At 50.7% G+C, this 22,093-nt stretch overlaps 2 protein-coding genes across 4 annotated transcripts; both read left to right on the top strand.

Annotated features, from left to right (window-relative positions):
* The first annotated feature begins 1,326 nt into the window (after positions 1-1,326).
* Positions 1,327-12,762, top strand: CPLX4 (complexin 4). 2 transcript variants are annotated; one of them, XM_057405340.1, is made up of 3 exons: positions 1,327-1,910; positions 4,335-4,422; positions 11,977-12,762. In XM_057405340.1, exons 1-3 carry the CDS (start codon positions 1,744-1,746, stop codon positions 12,202-12,204), a joined length of 483 nt encoding a protein of 160 aa, XP_057261323.1. In that variant the 5' UTR covers positions 1,327-1,743; the 3' UTR covers positions 12,205-12,762. The 2 variants fall into 2 exon arrangements, with proteins under 2 accessions (XP_057261323.1, XP_057261324.1); XM_057405341.1 differs by having other exon boundaries at positions 1,788-2,350.
* Positions 12,763-17,105: 4,343 nt separating this feature from the next.
* RAX (retina and anterior neural fold homeobox) lies at positions 17,106-19,442 on the top strand. 2 transcript variants are annotated; one of them, XM_057405347.1, is made up of 3 exons: positions 17,106-17,775; positions 17,895-18,112; positions 18,683-19,442. In XM_057405347.1, the coding sequence occupies exons 1-3, from the start codon at positions 17,322-17,324 to the stop codon at positions 19,133-19,135; spliced, it is 1,125 nt and encodes a 374-aa protein (XP_057261330.1). In that variant the 5' UTR covers positions 17,106-17,321; the 3' UTR covers positions 19,136-19,442. The 2 variants fall into 2 exon arrangements, with proteins under 2 accessions (XP_057261330.1, XP_057261329.1); XM_057405346.1 differs by having other exon boundaries at positions 17,110-17,775; positions 17,895-18,124.
* The last annotated feature ends 2,651 nt before the right edge of the window (positions 19,443-22,093 follow it).

The following is a 22,093-nucleotide window of genomic DNA, read 5'->3' as shown; positions in this document are numbered from 1 at the left end:
GTTGTGAGCAGTGGATGTGAAGGTCAGTGAGATCAAAGCTTTGCTCTGGAGTTGTGATGCACCCTCTGTCTCTATCCACTGTTTCTAGAAATGTGTGAGTGAGTTGACCAAGCACCTTCTCCCCTCACTTAGGCTTATCTGTCTTCTGCACTTGAGATCCACTGTGTTCTGAGCAGGATGGGGCAGGTTACATATTTTAGTCAGGCTGTAGTTTGGGCATTAGCCATTGCTTTTTTTTCCAGGGACTTGCTCTTGGCCAAGCCCCTCTTATATTTAAGTCAGCCCTTTATCTTCACTTCCTCCTTTTAAATTGGGCTGCATAGCAGAGAGGGGCTCCTGTGGACTTGTTCTGGGTCATGGGGTTGCCCTACTGCTCAGCAGTCTCAGTGCTCCTCCAAAGACTCTCCTTGTCCTGAAAGAGATGCTGGATTAGGATTTACTTCTGAAGTGCTAGCAAAGTAGTTCTGTTGTGATTTGGAATTTGTGCTTCTGAGTGTACTCTATTTAAAAAAGTAAGTTTCTTGTTTAATCATTAATAATCCAGGATTGTTGAACGTCCTGCCTTTTTTTTTGTTAACAGTAAGAGGCCTGCTTTAATTGAAGGCTCTAATACAGATTAAGGCCTTAGGCAAATGGGAATCCTCCCATCTCTCAGTGAATTTATGAGTGCTGGGAGAACCATTTAGATAATCAAAATTAGTGTTTCATTAAGGCATGTGCAGTTGGTCACAGTAGGATAAATGCTCAAAACCCAAACCCTGGAACTTTTGAAACCTATCAGGTCATTTTTCTTTCCCAAAATAGCCTGTAGTCTCGATAGCAGATTCTGAAAATCTTTACCTGAATAGACCTGGTGGGGCTACTGATGTGAATAAAAGGTTGAAAGAGGAAGACCTACAGAAGCAATCCACAAACAAAAGCTAGCGAGGGTGTATTATAGCATACAGAATCAGTGAGATTAATTTCTCCTTTACTGACAGTAAAGATTAAAGCCAGCAGGTATTCTGTGCAGCGCCAAAGTGGTGACCTAGATGGAGACAGCCTCCACCTGGAGGAGTTGAAATAAATACTAAGGAGTGAAAAGTAGCAAGATGTGGTTTGCTTTGTTTGCAATTGCTTCCTTGAAAATCAAGTAACCCTAGCAGTACTGCCCTATTCACATGTGAGGCAAACCAACCATACAAAAGGTGGATGAAGAAAAACCATTCCATGTACTTTCTGTCCAAGGTGATAAAATTTTAATGGATAAAAAGGGTCGGGGGTTTTGCTTAATGAGGAATTCTAGTGTATATCCAAAAGGGGTTTTGGCTCAGTAGCCCGAATTTCACTATGAGCATTTAGTCAGCCAGGCTTCTAATTCAGATCTGTTGTGTTCCAGGGAATGTTTTCATCTCTGAAAGTGAGAGTTTCGAGACTTAAGAAGTCAAAATGCTGTTTCACACTATGATTGATTGGTGTGTGTAAATTAGCTTAAGGTATTAATATAAAAAGTAGGTAGCTGCATCTAATGACTTTTTTGGAGTAATCTGAACCATCTGCCTCTAGATATTAAGGAGTTCACTCTTTAATCCAGATTATGGCTGACAAACTGGTTTTGGCATTCACGTTTCACTAGCATTGTGCCCTTGAAGAGCTGATGGGGCTGTAGAAACTCTCTTGCTTATAGTTGCTGATTTTGAGAACGTGTTTGGTTTGGTTTGGCTTTGTTGTAGTTGTTTGCTTATAGCTCCTTTTTCCTTGAAGATGGCTTTTCTAATGAAAAGTATGTTGAGCAACCAGGTAAAGAATTTGGGACTTGGAGGTGGAGGGGAAGAAAGCAAAGAAGAAAGCACTCCTTCTGATCCAGCAGCAGCTGCAGGAATGACCAGAGAGGAGTATGAGGAATATCAAAAGCAAATGGTTGAGGAGAAGTGAGTACCTGTTCCCTTATTATCAGTATGGGGCTGAGTGGTGGTAACTTTGTGCAGATAAAAATAACCCAAGAAAAAGCCAAACATTCGGTGTGCTTCCCTTTTCTTAAAGCAGATGAACCTTTGCTAAAGAGACTTTCCAAAATAAAAGTTCACCAACTGGAAACGATAAATACTATACGTGTCATCTGTCCGTCCGTGTCCCCTGTCGTCCCCCCCAACTCTCTCCTACGCTTCCCTCCTATCTCCACACCTCGATAGGCTGGATTCATTCCTAGTTGATGTTACTTTACCTGTCATTTATCCATAGGAGCAAGCTGTTGTGCAGGAGTTAATTCTAAAATATGTATGATTTGTTCACCTAGAACTCGGTGTGGATACACTTTCAGTACTCAGTCTTTTATTTGTCCGCATCTATTATGGCAGATGTGGAACAAGCAGTGAGTGCTGCTTTAAATGGATGATATTTATCTAGATAAAAGATTTGAGATGATTATTTTTTTTGTAGCTGCATTTTTCAGTTTGGTTTTTCTTTTACGAACTACAAAATCAGCGCTTTTCAACTGATGAATCTCAATCTTTTGACTGTGACTACAATTTTTACCAGTTGCTGTGTTTAAATATCCAACCAGAAGTAAAATAGAGGGACTTGACGGATAGGAGTTCAAATCATACATAATTATAAATAAAACGCTTGACTTTTAAATCTCAAACGCATCTGTTCCTGTAATGGTCAATTACATAATGGTCGTGTAAATCCTTCATGTAAGATGATTATAGGTGAAAGGTTAATGACTGACGGCATTGAGGTATCCGGGTCTGCATTTAGCAGCAGCCCTTTCTGTCATAAACCCCTGAATAGTATCATTTCCTTTGGAACAGAATACAGAATGTTTTGCTGTGCCTTTTGTCAAGGGGTATTTAAAAGGGAGAGAGCCTCCTGGCAGCAGGAAGATGCTTGATTGAAACGGAGAATCAAAACAGTATCCCTGGGATAGGGAAAACGCTTGGAAAAAGGATTCCTTCTGTCAGGTTTTCAAGTGTGGCATGTGTATTACACACTGACCTGTACTGAGGATTCGGTGCAGTACTTTGGGAAGTACAGTTTGGAGCCATGGTAGGAACACATGAAGTACTTTCAAAGAGGACAAAATCTGTGCACAAAAAGCGCAGGTTGCTGTGTCTCAGGAAAACGTCCTGTGCAGAAACAAACGGGTGGCTTGTGCTGGCAGTGTCACATAGAATCTGCTTCCAGCATCACAAGAGTTTAAGCACGAGGTGACCACCGGTTTGTGCTGTGCATCACAGCCTGTCACACAACTACTCTTACACCCGTTTCCTGTTCCTACACGGCTTCATGTTCCAGGGAGTGATTAGATCCTCTAGAACAAAAAGGCTTAAGATTAGGCCAGGCATTGGTGGGAGATTGGCCGACTGAGTTTTGCCAGGTCTTCCCATGATGCCAGAACAAGTGAAAAGCTCCAGTCTACCTGAGCAGAAAATCCCCTCCTGCCCCTCAGCCTCAAAGGACAGCCGAAGGGATGCGCAGTAATGCTGCACACCCACTGCCCTGTGGGAACATATCCCAGTACTGATTATGGCTGCTAATGGCTCCTCTGGAGGAGTGGGCAACATGGGAGGCAGGCTGAGAAACAGAGGGAAAACATGCCAGAGAGGCTCGAAACAATCTTCCTATCAGTGAGTGGCTGAAAGAAGTTTAAGATGGTTTCCAGTTAATTTATTCTTCTGAAACAATAAATGGATGCAGAAAAGAGCAGGAAAAGTCATGGATGACAGAGGCCATCCCAGGCTATTAAAAACAATGATGGAGAGACAATTTCCAGCTCCAGTACCCTACACCACTGATTTTTGGAAGCTGGGCAGTTTTGATGCTTTTGTTTCCATTACCGTCACCTGTGGAGATGGGTCTCCAGGACAGATAAACTTTTGGTCTGACCCAGAAAGGCTATTCTGCCATTGCGTGTGTGGTGGTATACTGAGAATGTCCCATTTGTACAACAGGAGAATTGGCGGGCGGCTGCGTCCTCTGTAAGTGCCTCAGTGGAATAAGCAAGGCATAAGCATAACTGCCCTGTTCTGCTTTGTGGAGTTGTTCATTGTTACAGTGAGCAGTAACAGCTACTACAGATAGAAATGCCAGACAAGCAGTTTATCCTTCCCAGTTGGTTTATCTTTCTTCTTCACAGGACTCAAGGGAAGTGTTCTGAGAACGAGCAGGAGGGTGGGAATTCTGGCCCCTTAGCATCACTTTATTGATATCAATAATTACTCCGTCTGTGCCTTTGGACAAGATCCGTAACTTTGGGAAAAACTCCTCTGTGTAGCTTTATGCAGCCAAGCAACTGCTTCAGTGTAAAAGACTCTATTTTAATGGTATCTTGAAACACTTTTTCTGACTTCCAGGATGGAAAGAGATGCAGCATTTGCACAGAAAAAAGCAGAGCGAGCCTGTCTGAGGGTTCACCTGAGAGAGAAGTACAGACTCCCAAAGGTACGCCTGTAGTTCCTGACCTCACCTAGGTCAGTCGCCAGCTTTGGAAACGCTGCCAACACAGTCCTGAAAATGACAAACTGCCTTCACTAGTGGGATCCCCTCTGCAGTTCAGTACAGAAATGGAGGAGCCCAGAGCTACGGTTTTCCCCAGTGATTGTTTCTTTTAGACCTGTTTTTCTCTGCTCAGTAGGTGAGTCTAACAGAAAGGCACCATAGGGAGCCCTACATCGATGAAATGAATGAACCAGAAGGCACTAACAAGGACCTGCAGGTTGGAGGGTTGTCTTTATTAGAATCGGTGCTGTCTTAAGCAGAGTTTTACATCGTTCTCAGAGATCTCTGTAGTTCCAGAGGTTGTGTTCAGACCCTTCTGAGGGGAGAGCAGGATCTTTGTTTCATGGACTTTCCAAATTATTCTACTATGTACATAACATTCATCGATTTTGTGTTCCGATCTCTTATGTTCCTTTGGTTTAGCCCCGTATGCTGTGTTACTCTGCACTATTTGCACCAAGACACAGATTCTGCAGTTGCTGTTGTTGACTTCATAGATTTACTGGGGAAAGGGAGAAAGATTAAGAGCTGCTTCCTTCCACCCTGACACAGATGGGTAGACCGTGTGTTCCCATAGCCTGGGGTACCACAGGGAGCCTCCCCTCTTCTAAAACCTGGGTTGCATCCATCCCTGAGCTTCAGTCTGTGTGCAGGCAGTGAAAAAAGCTTATTTCTGCTAAGTCTTTGGAGGCTCAGGGTTGCGTAGGCTCCTTACTCATAGATTGTTAAAGGGTCATGTGAGTTCTCCCAGGAATAACTAATCTGAGAATGGTGGTGGTTTATATGCCACTAAACTGCTTTTAGCCTGGTCACTCCTTCATTGCTTATAAAAGATTTCTAAAGAGGTTTATTTTCCCAGCTCCGTTAAGATGTCTTTATCTTGCAGTTATGTCAAGTATGACTTCAGGGACTCGCTCAAAGTTGTTTATTTGAGCAAATGCCTTATTTATCAAAGAATGGCTGTTACCCGGAGTCTTCTGGTTGCTGTTCCCTTCGCAGGCAGTGTCCTGATGGTCTGATCTGTGCGCGCTGGGTTTTCCCAGAAAGGAGGGACCCAGCAGTCAAGCAATTAGAAGCTGATAAAGTCACCTGTGCTCAGAAAGTGACCAGATGCTGTAAATACGAATTACAAATAAGGTCTTTTTTGCAGTGTGCTTGATGTTGTTTCTAAGCCTGAGCTGCCAAAGGCCCTCTAGTGCCACGTTCATCAAATTGCAGCACTCTTCCATCATTTGCTTTAACCCTCGAGGCCAGTTACAATTTGCATGCGAAGTGACTCAGCCTTGGAACTCAGATAAAAGTTATACCACCTGCATTTAACCGTTCGGGCAGGCCTTATAATCGGGGGGGGGGGGGGGGAAATGGCTTTTCTCTGACTTTGCAGCCAAACCCTTGCTAGGTGACTGCAAGAGAGAGAAGTGCTGTTTTAAAGGGGATGCCAGAATGGTTTGAGGCTGGTGCTGGGAGGGGGGAGCAAGAGGAGAAAATGCTGAGGCTTCTCCACAGTCAGTCAAGCTGCCCCTGCTCACCCTCTGCACGCATCAGCGTTGACCAAAGCTTTCAGAAGCAGATTTGAAGGGAGCACACTTCTCTGTAACAACTCGTTTCAGGTCAGCATGCTCTGTCAGGACATTTGACTTTTAAAATTGGCTGAAGGCACAGTTTGTCATCTTAAAAAATGAAGGGACCCCTTCCACTAGAGCAGCTTGCTCCAAGCCCCATCCAGCCTGGTCTTGAGCACTGCCAGGGATGAAGCAGCCACAGCTTCTCTGGGCACCCAGTGCCTCAGCACCCTCGTAGGGAAGAGCCTAAGCCTGAGAGCTCATCTCAGAATCCCCTCTTGCATCTTAAAGCCATCCCTCCTTGTCCTGTCCCTAAGTGCCCTTCATATATAGGGGTAGAAGGAGCAAGGGCAGATTATATGCTAATGCTTGTCTGCATTCATCAGTTGCAATATACCATTTGTTCTAGGCCTGGGTGCTCAGCAGAGTGACAAGGCAGAGGAAAGTGTATCTTGAGGGTGAGTTTAATTACAGAAAGATTAATTATGAAAAGAAAAAAGTACCAGATTTGAAGTGGCTGATTGGATTGCAGGCCTAAACCTCTAAACACCAGCATTTTCATTAGCAGCTGAGCAGTAAAATATCATTAGGCTTTGTTTTCCTTTAGGAGGCGTGCGCTGAGCCAGCTCCTGAGCAGCAGTAGTTTCAAAGGCTTCAGGACAACTTGGTGCCTAGCTCTCAACTCCAGGTCAGGGGAGCTTGGGTGTCTCTGATTTTGAAAGTCTCCCGTCTGTAGTGCTTCCTTCAGTTCTGAGGTGGCGTTTAGGTCTCTGCAGTCGCCGCTGGTGACCTCCAACGAGCACACTGCCACCTCCCTGCACTCGAGAGCATGCTGTGGTGATCTGTCCCATCTTCACAGCATCTTGACTTTGGTATGCGCAGTGCACTTTGGGGGCCAGATTGCAGTAACAGCAATAGAAGGCTTGCCTCCGAGGGCAGGAGGTCTCAGCCAGCAAAGAAGATACGAAGCATCCACTCAGCTTTGCTGAGGTGCAGTGGTTGCAAGTAAAATTTTGCAGGATATGCTTTTTGGCATTTGTGTCTACCTCAGTAGCACTTCTTGAGTGAAGGTCTGTTTTCTTTTCATCAGCCCTTGTGAAAACGTATGTTGTATCAGGAAGAAAATGAAATTATGATGTGCGTGCTGTGTATGTCCCTGATAAAAAAATTCCGCTCTGATACATTCTGGCAGCAAAATGCTCTCAGATGTGTGATAATGCATTAATTATTTTGAAAAATGAAAGTCATTTCAGGTAGCTTAGTAGGGGATAGAAACCCTGAATATTACCAGTATCAATCACTAGCACACATTGTAAATGAAAGCATGAAATTCAAGACTAAGCAGGGCCCCTTTTTCAGTGCAAAAGCTAACGCTCCATGCTCTCTGGGCTAGATTTATAAGAGAAAGCAGTCCCTTAATGAACCTAATCCTATTAACAGAATTGTCAACTTAGGTTTGTCATCAGAAAGATGTTTTTAGCCATGAGACGTTTGATCTATGGACAACTTTTTCATCTCCAGAGTATTCAATACTTCACCTCTATGCAAAATATTTAAAGAAAATAAATAGATAAATATTATAATTAAATAAAAAACCACATCAAACTCTCTTAATCGTTTCTCTTTCCTTAACTGAGATCCAGTAATCAATTACCTTCTGCAAGGTCTAAACACAGGGGTGTGAGTTGATGGTGCCCGGAGAGGAACATCTGACCACAGGCCTGTCCAAGGACCTCATCTGCGGTATGGCAACCTCAGGGCATGCATATTGACCACGGGCCCCACCACCCCTTTCACATCAGTGGTCTGCACATGTATCCACCACGTCACCTCAGCTGGCGCTGCTCCCTGTCAGTGTATTGCCACATCAGTGCTGCTGTTCTGCCCAAGTGCTGGGGGTTGTGTTGTGATGTATGAATTTCTAGCACCTCGGGAAGGGGCTGTGTCATCTGCTCCATGCAGGTGGATCCCTTCCCTAGTCAAAGCACTTGTGTGGGCATTGCTCTGTGAGATTCTGTTACTGAACAGCAGGATGTTTCTCATTCACTGATGTTTAGAGAGAAAGTATTCGGATGCAATCAGGTGTCTTTTCAATCACAAGTGCTGCTGTAGACATTAAAAAGGAAAGTTCTCCCCATGAAAGGGGTGTGTAGTCATGTAATCTCTTGGTCTATTGTGTTATGATGGGAATATTGTCAAGGCTTGATTTCATGAATAGCACCATTCCAGAATTAAAGGATTTTTAACTCGTATGCAGCCCTTGCATAAGCTCTGGCTGTGCTGCAGGGGATGCACATTGACCAGGCAGAAACAGAAACTTGGCTCAGGGGAAGCTCTTCGTAAAGCATACAGGCTGTAGATAAGCATCTGAAAACAAGCATTTGCTAAGCTTGAAGAAGAGCAGGGGCTGTTGGCACATAATGGGTTGGTAAGTGGGGTAACTGGAGGACTTAGACAACAAAAGAGAGGATGAAGGAGAAAGCAAAAGGAGGTGGGAGAAGGAACTGGATAAGCAATTAGAAGGGCTGAGCTGCAGTAAGTGCTGAATTCTTTTGCTGATCTAAAGGATTTTTAGACCAGAGTGAAACAGCTGTGGATCCGCTGTGGCAAAATGGAATCACTGTGAGTGTCAGGAGCAGTGGGAACAGGATTGCTCCTGTTCCTACATAGGAAGATGCCTACGAGGCCCTGACAGCTGGGGTGTTGAGCAGCTTCCGCACACCTTCCTGTGCTGCAAAGTGTGATCCCTGTGCAGGGATGCACAAATGGGTGTTTGGGAGTGGGAGACAGGGCTGCTGGTTGCAACCTGTGGCTCCTTGTGCCTCCCTGTGAGGTACCTGCAGCCCTTGGAGGGCACAGTCAGCGTGGGGCTGCTGTGCTACTTACCAAAAATCCCACTTGCAGGTCAAGGCAGGATGAATTCTGATTTTGTATGTAACTGGAACATTATAGGTGATGACTCACAGGATGAGGTCTGGATTCACCCACCCAAAGGATCTTTGCACATAGCCATAGGTCAATCTTAAGACAGGGTAAGTTAGACATAAGGGAAGCAGTTCATCACACAGTGATGCTGAAAACCGTTTGGCTCCCCTGTGGGTTAGTCTGTGAACTTTGATCTGTTTACAGTCAGCCTTCATATAGACAGGTTTAGGCTGTATTTAGATTATAGACTGTGTTTTCTGTTTACACTTGTGTATCACGTCTGCATAAAGACGTCTGTGTTACATTGCACCTCTCACTAGGTGGATCTGAGTGACTACTCCAGATGCATAATCAGGGTCAAAGAATATGAGCAGTCACTAGGGCTGTATTACCTATGCTGTTGGATTGTCGGAGTAGCGTCTGACCCAATTTTGGCCTGGGCACTCTCCCAGGCACTTCCCAGGGCTGGTCGTGGAGTTAGGACAGGCATTGCCAATGGGCAGTTAGAGGGGACCACCCTGTTTGGTTGGGCAAGAGAGCTCAATGGCATTGCAGTGGGTTGTTCCAGGCCAGCTGGCCTTGGGGCAAGAGACCAGTGCCAGGCATATTTAATTTACTAGAATAGATGTTGCTTCTGTGTTCTCAGAGATCCTAAAAGCGTGGCTGAACACTTGCAGAGACCTGGAGACTATGAGGATTGGAGTCATCAGGAGGGAGGCCAGCCAGTCCAGTGCAGGTTTGGCAGGGTCCAGAGCGGCTTTCTGTATGGGTTTGTTAGAGCCCACAGCCCCAGCTGGCCTGTCCATGAGCTCTGCCTGTTTTGGGTGCCCTCTGTAGTCCAAGCTGAGTGTGTTCTGCTGCGGGGTCGTGCCTCTATCGCTGTCCAGCCCCTCTCTGACCTTCAGCAAGGCACAGTCCCCACATACGTCCAGGTGGGACAGTCAGGATCTGCACACCCTGCTCACACTCTGATTGCAAGCTGCTGTCTGAAGCTAACAGACACAGTGCCTTTACAGCACCACATTTCTGGTCCTGACTTTCAGAAGTGAGAGCTTGGCGCTTGCAACCTCACTGTGGATTTGCACTTGCAGCATTAGCCTGACTTTGAGAACATCCTGTGGGAAAATACTCTGGTCTCTCCTTGTGAGAAAACACGCTTTAACTTACTTCCCCCAGACCTGAAAAACAAAACACAACACAACAGGTCAAATCAGAAACTTCATCCTACATTTCCATTTCAAATCCAAGTAACAGGACGAGTTCTGGCAAATTCTAGAAGAAAGAAGAGGCCACACACATCTTAGGTACTGCTTTGCTTGTGGTTGAGCAGCCCTACCCCGTTGAAGCTCATACTCGGTCTGTTCAAGGACAGACTAAATGCAAAGTGGGTAGAGGCAGGTGACTTGGGCAGAATTGTACTACTTTAGATTGTACTAGATTTTATTTAGAGCTGTGCTACTTTAGACTGCCTCTGAATGTGCTCTTCTTTGGTCAGAGACCACTTTGAACACCAAACCGGGCTGTGCGTCACATTTCAGGCTTCTGGAGGGCAGGGGGCTTTGGGGCAACAACGCCCCGAACAGCCGTGCATGTTGCCAGAGTGGCCTTTGTGTGCACTGTATAAAGAACCCTTTTGCCAATTGGGATATTGTTTCTAGCTCCCACAGATCTGCCAGCAGCAAGCCTCACCCAGAGGAGTCAAGAGACATCCCTACTCGTTTTAGCCACATAGTAGTAACTGTCATGATAACACTCCTCCATATTTTCCTAACAAAAAAGAGGAGAAATGAGGTTAATCAGTACAGCTGTTGCAAATACAAAGCTGTGTAAGTACACGTCACAGTAAATAGTGGCTATGCGGTCAAGCTTCCCGGTCTGCCTGTCTTGCTAGGGCCCGAACTACACAGACACTGCTCATATGCATCCTCTCATTCATTCTTGCATTCATTCATTCATGCAAACCCGAGACCTCGCTCACTCTCAAAAACACCTCCTGCTGATAGCATTGCTGCTTATTCATATCAGGCCTTTGCTGCTGTCATGCTTCATTTTGGAGATGTAATGAGGCATTAATGCTTATCTTTGATGTGTGAACTGTGTCAAAATATCCTGTTCTTCTGAGCTCTAGATGCAGCAGAATCCACCATAAAATGTGAACAAAATCACCATTGTTTAGGAACTGACACAGCCCCACTGATGGAGCGTTTCAGTGGGCAGGCAGGAAGCGAGTGTGCGTAGCACTTGCTGCAGCTCAGCCCTTCTAATTGCTTATCCAGTTCCTTCTGGTCTCCTTTTGCTTTCTCAGACTCACACCCAACCTTCATCCTCTCTTTTGTTGTCTAAGTCCTCCTATTACCCCACTTACCAGCACATTATGTGCCAGCAGCGCCTGCTCTTCTTTACAGCTCAGGGATGCCAACCAAAGACCTAGATACAGTTTAGATGCAGTCTGGGGAAGATGGAGACCTTTGTTTCCAGTAATTCTTTCCTAAGTTTAATGCGTCTTTCTTCAGGAAAGCATCAGTTTAGTGCTGATACCTAAAAAGCACACACCAACAAATGCATAGGGAAACAATAGCCACACAGTTCCTCTAAAGCTCCTGCTTCATGGACTGCATCACACAACAGATGACAGTCTATTTGGCACGTCTTTGGTGGATGCAAATAACTTGTGGCTTTCCTGCAGTATCAGCTTGTTACCACAGGTAACACATATGGCAAAGACTTCAAAAATGGCAAGTGCCACTGAGGGCTTTGTTTCGAAAACTACTGACACCTCCGAACAACCACTGAAACCCTTCAGGGAGAGAGAACAGAAATCTTAGCACTTGTATGGGGGCTCCTGAGCCCCTGAGTTCACAGCTTTGACTGAAAAATCTGTGCCTATGGTTTTGTTCTCCTTAAAACCAGTAAAACCCCCAGACAAGTGACCAGAAGAGGCTCAGTGGTAGATCCTGGCGCAGCAGAAAGGCTCTCATGCGCTGTTCTTGTTTTCTCCTCTTTGTACCAGAGTGAATTGGATGAGAATCAAATACAGATGGCTGGAGATGACGTGGGTTTGCCAGAAGACCTTCAGAAGATGGTGGCAGAAGATCAAGTGGAGGAAGAGGACAAGGACTCTATCCTGGGACAGCTGCAGAACATCCAGAATATGGACATGGATGCGATCAAGGAAAAAGCGCAAGCCACCTTCACTGAAATCAAACAGGCAGCAGAGCAGAAATGTTCTGTGATGTAGAAGAGCCACCAAGGTCCAAGGGTTATGACTTCAGCCTTGTCTCAGAGGGGCTGGGCTGCAGAGTGAGGGCAGGCTGAGGAATGCACTTAGCTCTATAGCATTAAATGTAAATACAGAAGAGAGAGAGAGAGACTTAAAACCCCGGGGGGGGGGGGGGGGGGGGGGGATGACATGCTGTGACTGCTCAGTGTGAAGTTAGAACTGAGCCTCACTTTTTAACAGAGCATTTTTCCCCATAGAAAAAAAAAAAGTAGCTTCAAGAAAGCTGACAGTGGGGAAAAAATGTGCCTTCCTCCATGTTTTCAAGGTGATCAGAATGCTGTTAAATGTGTATTGAGAAAAAACGTGCTTCTGGTGCACCAACATACAGGCAGCCACTCATTTAATAGTGCTTTCAGCAAGAAATCTGTCTCTTTCTAATAAAACCATGGACATTTCAAACATTTTGACACAAACCCAGTATTGCGATGCGGGCATTTCTGCAGAAGCTTCTTTAAAACCTGGGTTTGACCATCTCTGTTCTCAATACAGCGAAAGGCTAAAGTGAAGCATTTAACTCTACAGCTTGGGACAAAAATGGCCAAGGCCTGGTAGCTATCCACGAAGCATGGTCAGGCAGCAACACAGACTTCTCCAGGCTGCTTTAATGTCTCTTGGCTTCAAATGCTGGTCAAACACCAAGAGCCAGCAGAGGCCCCCAGCTTGGCTGCTCTGTGCCAGATTCTGGGGCTTGGGTACCAGCAAATCCCTTGGAGAGGCTACAGTGAAAATGAGCTCACAGGAGCATCAGTCAGGAGCATCTGTGCTGTGTGCTTGCACAGATGTAGTCACCGTGCATGACAGCCCACCCCAGAGCTGTACAGCCCATGCACATGGATGCTGTACACAACTCCTGAGCCTAGTAAACGAAGGACTTTGTATGCTCTCCCAAGAGCTAGCCTGTGAATGAAGTTTGCAAATGAGCACATGTAGCACCTTCCTACAGGTTTGTAAGTCCCTTTCTCTCTTCCTCCACCCAATCAAGTAAAAGTGTTCATTTTAAATGAATTAATGCACTAAGTATGGTTTGGTTTGTCTCCTTTCTTTCCCTCTTTTCCTGCCTTCCTGCCACGTTTTTCTTTCTTTTTACCCTTCTCTTCTGGAGATGTTGGTCCTGTCCTCCATGGGACAGCGATTTGTAGGGGGGTTCTTGGGTGCAAGAGATCATCTTGGAAAAGCTCTTTCAGCAATCACTGTTTGAATATAAGCTACATAGGCTTGTCTGAAAACCTGTTATCAAGTATTTTCCCCAGTGCAGTCCTATGAAATGTGCCTTGTCTTCTTGCTCAATTCTTTCTTACTTAAGAAACACAGAAGTTGCCAAGTTTTCCTTCCTCACTTTTTCCAGAGGATGCCCTGGTCCATTTAGAGAGGAATGCCAGTGGCTCTCACATTGCAACAGGTCATTTCTTCAGTGGAGGAGTCCTATGTTCAGCATGCTCATCAAGCATCAGGGCTAGCAAATGCTAACTCGGTTTCAAACACTGCCTAAACCCACCAAGGCTTCTGATGCGCTTTCTGTCTTCCCTCTGTGTTTGTATAAATCTGGTAGGTGTCTCCATGCTGTTCTGGTGCTTCACAGACTGAATTATCTCACCCACGAAACACAAGCCTGAGGCTTTCGATCTTTGAATTAAAATGTGCCTGGGACATCCTGGAAAGCTTCCTGGGAGCACCTGAAGGTTTGAAGGAGCCGATGACATTTGTCAGCACATTTGGGACCACCATGTCCCGGTTCACGGTTTCAGAGGTCAGAGAAGAGAGTACAACCAAAATCACCCAACAAGCAATGAATGAGGTTCCGAGGGCCTGCTGGGGCTGGCAGAAGTGAGTGGAGCTGGGGGGCAGCTGCAGGATGGGGCCCCCCCCATGCATAGTGAGGGCTGCTCCCAGCCCTGGCTGCACCGACCTGCTGCTGGGAGGGCAGGGGCAAATGCATGTGTACATATGTGCGTGCACCTGTGTGCATGCATGCAGGTGTACATGTCTGTGTGCGTGTGTGTGTGCTGCATGGAAAAGGAGCAGATTAAAGTGTTAGGTCACATGGGAGCTACTGCTGGACGGACCCTACCTGGGATTTGGGTTCTTACAGTTAATAGGATCGCTGGAGCTCAAGGCCATCATCCCATCAGGATAAATGTCTCTAGTGCCCACTTTTAAGCAATCCGAATTCAATTAGGCTAATTGGAAAACAAGTAAAGAAGGATTGCATTAATATAGCCTTATAGCATGAACCTGCACTCCCTCTCTCCGGAGGGATGGCTGAGTGTGGTGAGCCCAGCCCAGCTGCTCCCCAGCCAGCAAGGGCCGCCCTGCTCCCCGAGCAGCCATGGCCCACCCTGTACCCACAGCCAGGATGTGGGGCAGCAGAGCCCATAGCGGCTCAGGCTCTGTGCTGCACTCCCCGTGAGAGTCCAGCCTGCCACAGAGCACCTTGGACGCGGTGCAGAAAACACAACCAGCTCCCCCAGGGCAGGCACAAATCGCACCAGGGAGCAAGCAGGAGGCGACTGTCAAGGTGTGAGGGCTGCAGTGATGGGAGGACGCAGCAGCTTTCTCACACCCTCTGCTTTGAGAAGGTTCTTACGCTGCACAAGGAGGAGCTTCTGGGGAGAAAAAAGGCAAAGCCAGTTCTTTCAGCTGTTAGCAACCTGGAAGTGACACAGTATGCAAAGTGCAGCGGGTGCAGGTTCCCTAGCATGACGTATGTCCCAGGTGACTCTGGCAGCAGAGGGTTTAGCTGACAGCCCACACATTAGACCCACAGGGGGATATTCAGTTACCTTTCTTTGCCATCCTAGCATCTCTGTGTCAGTCTATGATTACCAGAGGAGCTGTTAGACTTCGTCCCCCCAGAGCAGTGCAGTGCCACCACACTGTGCCTGAAGCAAAGCAAGAGGGAAAGGATGGAGATGGAGCTGGAGGGGCTGATCCCTGCTCTGCTGCTGGGGGGGGGGGGGGGGGGTGTCAGAGTTTCACAGGCTGTGATGAAGGGAAGTTGCTTCCTCTCTCGACAGCTCCACTGCCTTCACGAAGGGTGCTCCAGTGACAAATGCAGTTCCCAAATGCAGTTCCATACAGCGAGTACAACTGTAATAAGGAGCACCCTCCTCTCTTAGGGAGGAAGCTCTCTCCTGTGCCATGTGGGACGTGTGCCCTGCTTGGGGGGGGGGGAAGGTTTTTTGCTCTGCTTTTGCATTATAGGCAAAACCAATGTGTCTTGTCCCTGTATTTGACAATTTTGACACGTGACCTAAAAGCAGCATCTGTACCAGGCCACAACAAGTAAAGCCCATTCCCCAGTTTGCCCAGGGCTTCTGGAGGGCCAGGCACATTTTGTGCTGGTTGCGGTGCCATGAACCCCCCCCCCCCCCCCCCAGCCCCCGCGCCAAATTAGCAGAAATTAGGGACATTGCACAGTTCATTCATCTTCACTAATAGAGTTCTTGGGAAACACACATGTAGATTAAAGGAGCACAATGGCCCCTGGCTGATTGCTTTGAGTACCCTCCAATGCCCCTACAATGGTATTGACTTGCTTTTCATATTGTGCACAAAAGCCACACTAACCTTTTCTTGTCTCTTCTGTTGGCCTCTCCCCTCTTTGCCAGTGGATGGCTGAGTTCTTTCGGCCCCAGCCCCCCAGAGCAGTGAGTAAGGCAAAGCTCACCTGGAGCCAGGAAAAGCTGAGCACTTCCACAAGGAATTAACTTTGGAACGCCGGACCATAAACCTCCAAAAGGTGGGCACCGGCAGAGGCAAGCACTCACAACCTTTGGCTTGAAGTGATTCCTCTGGGAAGAAACTACACAGAATGCATCCTGCTGGGGAAGGGAGGGAAAATGCAGATTTGTTGAGAGAGGTCACACTTTTTATTAGGCCAGCTCCTATGTCTGGAAGCAGCAGCGTCCATTCACATACACTCTCCTCAGGCTTGAAACAGAAGAGTCTTCAAAGCTGAGTGCAGGCTGAAAACCACTGTGGATGTTACTGTGTTTGTCACTTCACTTGGTGCCGCAGAGGGATTCGCAAGTGCTACCATGAAAAAGTGGTAAACTGAAGAGAAAAGTGGGATAAATGCTGCTCCAGGAAGGAGGACCTTGGAGGCAGGAGACATGAGGCCACTGCCTGGTTAAGTACTGTGCCAAGTCCAAGTGCTCCACCTGGCCAAGCGCAAAGGGAGGGTTGGGACTTGACTCTCTGCCTTACCTCCAAAAGCATTCTGTGGTCTCCCATGAAGCCATGCCCTGCCCTCCAGCCTCCCACCCTACTCCGGTCCTGGAGGACAAGAGCACAGAGGCAGCTCTCTCCACAGGGTCTGTCCCATACCAGTGTCTTGGAAAGTGTCCTCAGAAGGCCAGCGCCTTCCCCACACCTGTGAAGGCTGAGCCCACCTCCTCCTGCAGAATCCATCCTTCCCCCCCCACGCCCCGCAAAAGAAAGCCAGCACGCACCTTCACAAGGTCTTGAAGGCAGCCCGGTGCAGGGCAGAGCCCAGCAAGGAACCAGAGCATCAGGTTTTACCCTCAGGGCGTTTTACCCTCGCATTTGACACAAGATAGGGCCACGGCATCCTCCTGCATGTCATCTCCTGCGAGGCTGCCTATGAAACCGATGCACTTAGAAAATGCCAGGGACGGATCTAGGCTGGAGCTAAGTGGGAGAAATTCCGAGCGGCTCCCAGAGCCCGCAGAGCAGCGCAGGGCTGAGCCCCACCGAGAGCTGGCCCCGGCCTCCCGCTCTCCCGTCCCTCCCCAGCCCCTCCGTGGACCAGGAGCCGCTTTCCCGGCTCCGTTCGCCGCCCTCCCGACAAGCGGCTCCCGCCCCGTCCCGCGCGGCTCCCCGGGGCCCGGCAGCCGCCGGTCCCACGACGGTTTCCGACGGCAGCACGGCCCCGGTGCTCCGGCTGCGGGTCTCGGCGGGGAGCCCGGCCGGGAGCAGTCCCCGGCAGCAGCCGTGGGCTGGGCCCGCCCCGCCTCGAGGGCCCTGGATGGCATCGCCCGGCGCCGTCTGGGGCCGGGACCAGGGTCGGCGGGGCGGGGCGGGGGGGCCGCGGGCCGTGCCGGCGGGGCGCGGGGATGCCCTGCCTCCGTGCCGAGTGGCGCGGGGGCCTCGCCTTCCCCTTCACCCGCCGCCCCCCGGCACTCCTCCCCCGCCCCAAGGAGGCCACAGCCCGCCCGGCGGCGCCGTGCCAGAGCTGCCCGCACCGCCCCGGGGCCGGGCGGGAGCGCAGCGCCGTGCCGGGGCCCCGGGCCGGCAGCCCCATGCACCCGCCCGGCGCCCCGCTCGCCATGGCCGAGGGCGCCTTCTCGCTGTCCGCGCAGGCGGCGCGGAGCCCCGGGGGAAACCCGTCGAGGCTGCACAGCATCGAGGCCATCCTGGGGTTCACCAAGGAGGACGGGATGCTGGGCCCCTTCCCGCCCGACGGCAGCGCCAAGGAGGCGGACCGGCGCGGTGCCCGCCACTGCCTCCCCAAGATGCCCGGGGAGCCGCCGCCGGCCGAGCCCCAGGCCCGCGCCGAGCGCTTCCAAGGTGAGCGCGGCGGGCGGGAGGCGCCGGGGGGGGCGGGCGGGCGAGCGAAGGGGCTCGCCCTCGGGCGGGCCCGGCGGGGAGGTCGCCCTCCCGGTGACACGCCGCTCTTCCCCCGCCAGAGCCGTACTGCCCCGGCAGCGCCAGCCCCGAGCTGCCCGCCGGCAGCGGCGGCGAGGGGAAGCCGTCGGACGAGGAGCAGCCCAAGAAGAAGCACCGGCGGAACCGCACCACCTTCACCACGTACCAGCTCCACGAGCTGGAGCGCGCCTTCGAGAAGTCCCACTACCCCGACGTGTACAGCCGCGAGGAGCTCGCCATGAAGGTCAACCTCCCCGAGGTCCGCGTCCAGGTAACGCCCGCACTGGCAGCCCCCGGCCCCGGGAGCCCCTCACGGCCTGCCCCGGCACAGCCGCGCGTTCCTGGAGCCCCCAGCTCCCCGGCCCGGCGTGGAGCAGCACTCCCGGCGGCCGGAGCAGCACCGGCCCTGGAGCCCAGCCCGGCACCGACCGGTGCGTGCGGAGCGGCCCCACGGGGCTGCAGCGCGGGGCCGTTCTCCGTTCAGCAGCCGCGGCCGCTGCCCTTTGGCTGGCGTGACCCGGCCCGGGGCAGCCGAAACGGTTGTGACCCAGGGCGGCGGCTTGCGGGCAGCTGAGCCGGGCGGGCAGGGCAGGAGGGCGGGCAGGCAGGCACAGTCGGGCGGGCAGGGGAGGCAGGACGGGCCGGCCGCGCTGCCGGCTCACGCTGCTCTGCTCTGCTCTCCCCGTGGCGGGGCTCCCCCCGTGCCCCGCGGCTGCCGCTCCGTGTGTTCCACTTCGTGTGCACCGCTGCGCCTGGGGCAGAGCCCCTGTCCTCCGCGGGGCCGCCGGTCCCCCCGGTGCCGTCCCGGCTAACGCCGCTCTGCCCGCAGGTGTGGTTTCAGAACAGACGGGCCAAGTGGAGGCGGCAGGAGAAGCTGGAAGTGACCTCCATGAAGCTGCAGGACTCGCCCATCCTCTCCTTCAACCGCTCACCGCAGGCAACACCCATGGGTCCTCTCAGCAGCAACCTGCCCCTGGAGACGTGGCTCAGCCCACCAGTGCCCAGCAGCACGGCCCTGCAGAGCCTGCCCGGCTTCGTGTCCCCGCCGCAGAGCCTGCCCGGCACCTACACCCCACCGCCCTTCCTGAACTCTCCCGCAGTGACCCACGCGCTGCAGCCGCTGGGGGCTATGGGGCCACCGCCGCCATACCAGTGTGGAGCCACCTTTGTGGACAAGTTCCCCTTGGACGAGGCAGACCCCCGCAACACCAGCATTGCTGCCCTGCGGCTGAAGGCCAAGGAGCACATCCAGTCCATCGGCAAACCCTGGCAGACAATCTGAACTTCCTCTTCGGCGCCCCGGGAGAAACCCGCAGGGAAGGCTGCTCCTGGGACGCCCAAGGGACACCCTCGCCCTGCTCTTGCTCTGTGGACAGCCAGGTGAAAGAGGGCTGTCCCTCGCGCCAGCCTTTCCCCCACGCCTTGACTTGCTTTGTATTTTGTGGTCCTTTTAATTCCCTTTTCCACGTGCCCTGCAGAGTTAGGGCCCTGATCATAGCTTAGAAGAGAAAACAACCTTTGCTCTCCCTCCTTGGCTGGACACTTTAGTTGCAATAAAAGCTGCAGTAGGGTGAGGAGCTGTGTAAGGTGCCTGGAAACCGAGGCCTGCGTTGCCTGGGGAGGGTTTTCTGCTTTTGCTGCACCCTCACATGGCGCGTCCTGTGTGAGGGCTGTGTGTGGGGCTGTGCACCCAAACGGGCTGCTCGGGCCAGGTCTGCGCCGCCGGGGACCGCGGAGGGTTGGGCCAGGCCTGGCTGCGGGACACGGGCAGTAGCTGCCGGGCACTGGGAGCATGGAGCTGTCAGCAGGGCCCACGGGGGCGCATCCTGCCCAGTGCAGCCCCCGGGGGCCAGAACGGTGCTGAGCCGAGCCGGCTCCCCTGCGCGCGCGGTGCCCATCGCCAGGCTGCTGAAACCAAAACTGTGGCATCTTTCTTTTCCATTATCTCCGTTACTGCCTGTAATGGGGCTGAGAAGCTGTAATGAAACACCCCTTCTCCTCCGCTGGGCACAGGGTGCTCTACACACTCTGGAGGTTGTGGCAATTAACGTTTCTCATTAGGGAAGAGAGAAGGATGCACAAGTGCCCTCATTGTGTCCTGGGGATGATTCAATGCAGACTGGGAGACCTCTCCTTTCACCATTTCCCACTCGTTGTGGCCAGACAAAGGCTGGCGTCTAATTATATTTTCACAATCTGTGCGTATCTTTTAAGAGTCCTGTCAGAAACAAGTATGTCAGCTTTGTTCAGCTTCACTTCAGAGAGCTTTTTAACCTTAGACAGCAGTTTCTAAACATCCCTTCACAGCCTTCTCCTCAGCAGCCCCCGCCTATTGTCTGGAGAGCTGCTTTTACAGATAATAACAGGAATCCCTCTATTTTGAAATGCCTTTTCCTCTCTCCCCAGCGTCCCTGCAGGTCCAACCTGCCTCTGGAGCGGAGCTCACCCTGGGCCCGGGCTTCTCTTCCCTGAGCAGCTCTGCTCCGGGGGGTGCAGGGAGCCCCAGCGAGTGCTCCCCAGTGAACCGAGGGGGGATGTAGCTCTGCTTGGGCCATGGTGCATGGCCGCTGTTTGTACGGCCATGGTGGTGCCCAGCCTTCCCAGCACACTGCTGTTTGCTTCCCTGGCAAAGAAGGTGCCCTGCACTTAGGGAAAGAAAGCGCTGCTGCTCTCAGAACCAGGGAGATACTTTGCTAGCTCTGTGAGGAGGCCTCAGTAAACTCAGGGGGAAACAGGAGAAGAGCAAAAAACTGTTTCTTTGGGCTCAGGTCTCACTCCAGCGGTCCTTTCCCAGGTGAGCTTTGTTGGCATCCCCAAGGGGGCTGCAAAGGAAGGATGCCTCTTGGTGTGCTCGAGAAGCGCCCGCACACCCCGGGCTGCGTCAGTAGCGACGCACACTAAGGAATGATGGCGCAGGCTCCGCGCGCTCTTCCTCCTCCTCGCCATGGGAACAATCCCTCTTGTCATTACTCGGCTGTGGTCCAGCTGTGGCTCTGATGCCCAAAACCCTCCTGCGTGCGAGCACGTTCAACTGGCGCCCGATTCCTGCCTGTGCTTATTGCTCTTGATGAGCAAGCAACCCCCCGAGATGTCAGCGATGTTCTCCCCCATTCTGACAGCCCTGCCCTCCCTTCCCTGCTGCCCCTGGTTCTTCTGAGCCTGTAAGGACATTGGACTGCCCCCCCCCCAACTTTCTGATCAGTGCTGTCATCGGCACTGGTGCTTGCTTGAGGTGCTTGGGGACTAACACTAGAGAAAAGCATGACAGGATAGCAGAAAACAAACCAGATCCTCACTTCCATTACGGTCCTGGGAGTAAGGAGTGAAGGAGAACCTCAAGCTGTGGCGATTGTTCTTTTACTGACATATTAAGCGGGTCTTTTTTAATACATTGCGTATGTGAACCCTGTAATGCATAAACTGTGCTGTCACGTCCTTCCAGGAAAGCTATGAGCTTATTGCTAAAAAGAAAGAGTTCGACAGCCAAGCAGCAGCGGGCACAGGCAGGTAAATATTGCCCAAAGAACGACAGGGACAGAGGCACACAGAAAATCAGGGCTCCCTTGGGCCCTGCCTGGTTGTCTGTGCTCCTACACTTCCCTCAAACTGTCCCATTCCATTTTAAAAGCTCATTTGTTCATTTTGTTGTAAATATCTTCTCCTTAATTGGGTGCTGAGTCTAATAATCCTGCCTCCGGTTGTTAACTGTACAATAGCAGTCAGAGTTAATGACCCATTAGTGATTAATTCCTTAAACAGCATCTAATTGCTCACTGTAAAACCTTTTCTTAAAAGTGGATTAAATCATCTAGATCCTTAACCACTTCTTTACTCCAACTTTGCTAAGGCTATTAGCATGGCCTGTTCCGAGTGATCTAGTTCTTCTTTTGCTTAAACTGTATTAGCGAGGAAGTATTTTTAGCGTCTGTATTTGTATTCTTTGCAACATCTGAATAAGGAATAACAGCACGGATAAAAGAAATAGTGGGAATGCTAAGAAATGTACTCCTTTGCAAGGAGGCAGTTGCAGACAGCGAACGTTGTTACCTTTGGGGAGAGGTGAACTTGTAGGACAGGGTTTGTCAGTGGTCACAGTGACTCGTGGCACCAGGCTTAGGGTCTGGGGAGCGAAGCTGTGAGTACTTGTGAGAGCTTTCCCAAGAGCAGCTTTTTCCACTGGGAACAGTACGGATGGGCACGCATTCCTTTATGCTATACATGAAATCGTCCGGTTTGCATC

This window comes from Pezoporus wallicus, unplaced genomic scaffold, assembly GCF_028554395.1.
Source record: "Pezoporus wallicus isolate ANWC-B61680 ecotype Strahan unplaced genomic scaffold, APGP_CSIRO_Pwel_v1 contig_9101, whole genome shotgun sequence".
In the NCBI taxonomy this organism is placed as follows: domain Eukaryota; kingdom Metazoa; phylum Chordata; class Aves; order Psittaciformes; family Psittacidae; genus Pezoporus; species Pezoporus wallicus.
The sequence above is the reverse complement of the archived record's forward strand: the minus strand, read 5'-3'. Positions and strand labels throughout refer to the sequence as shown.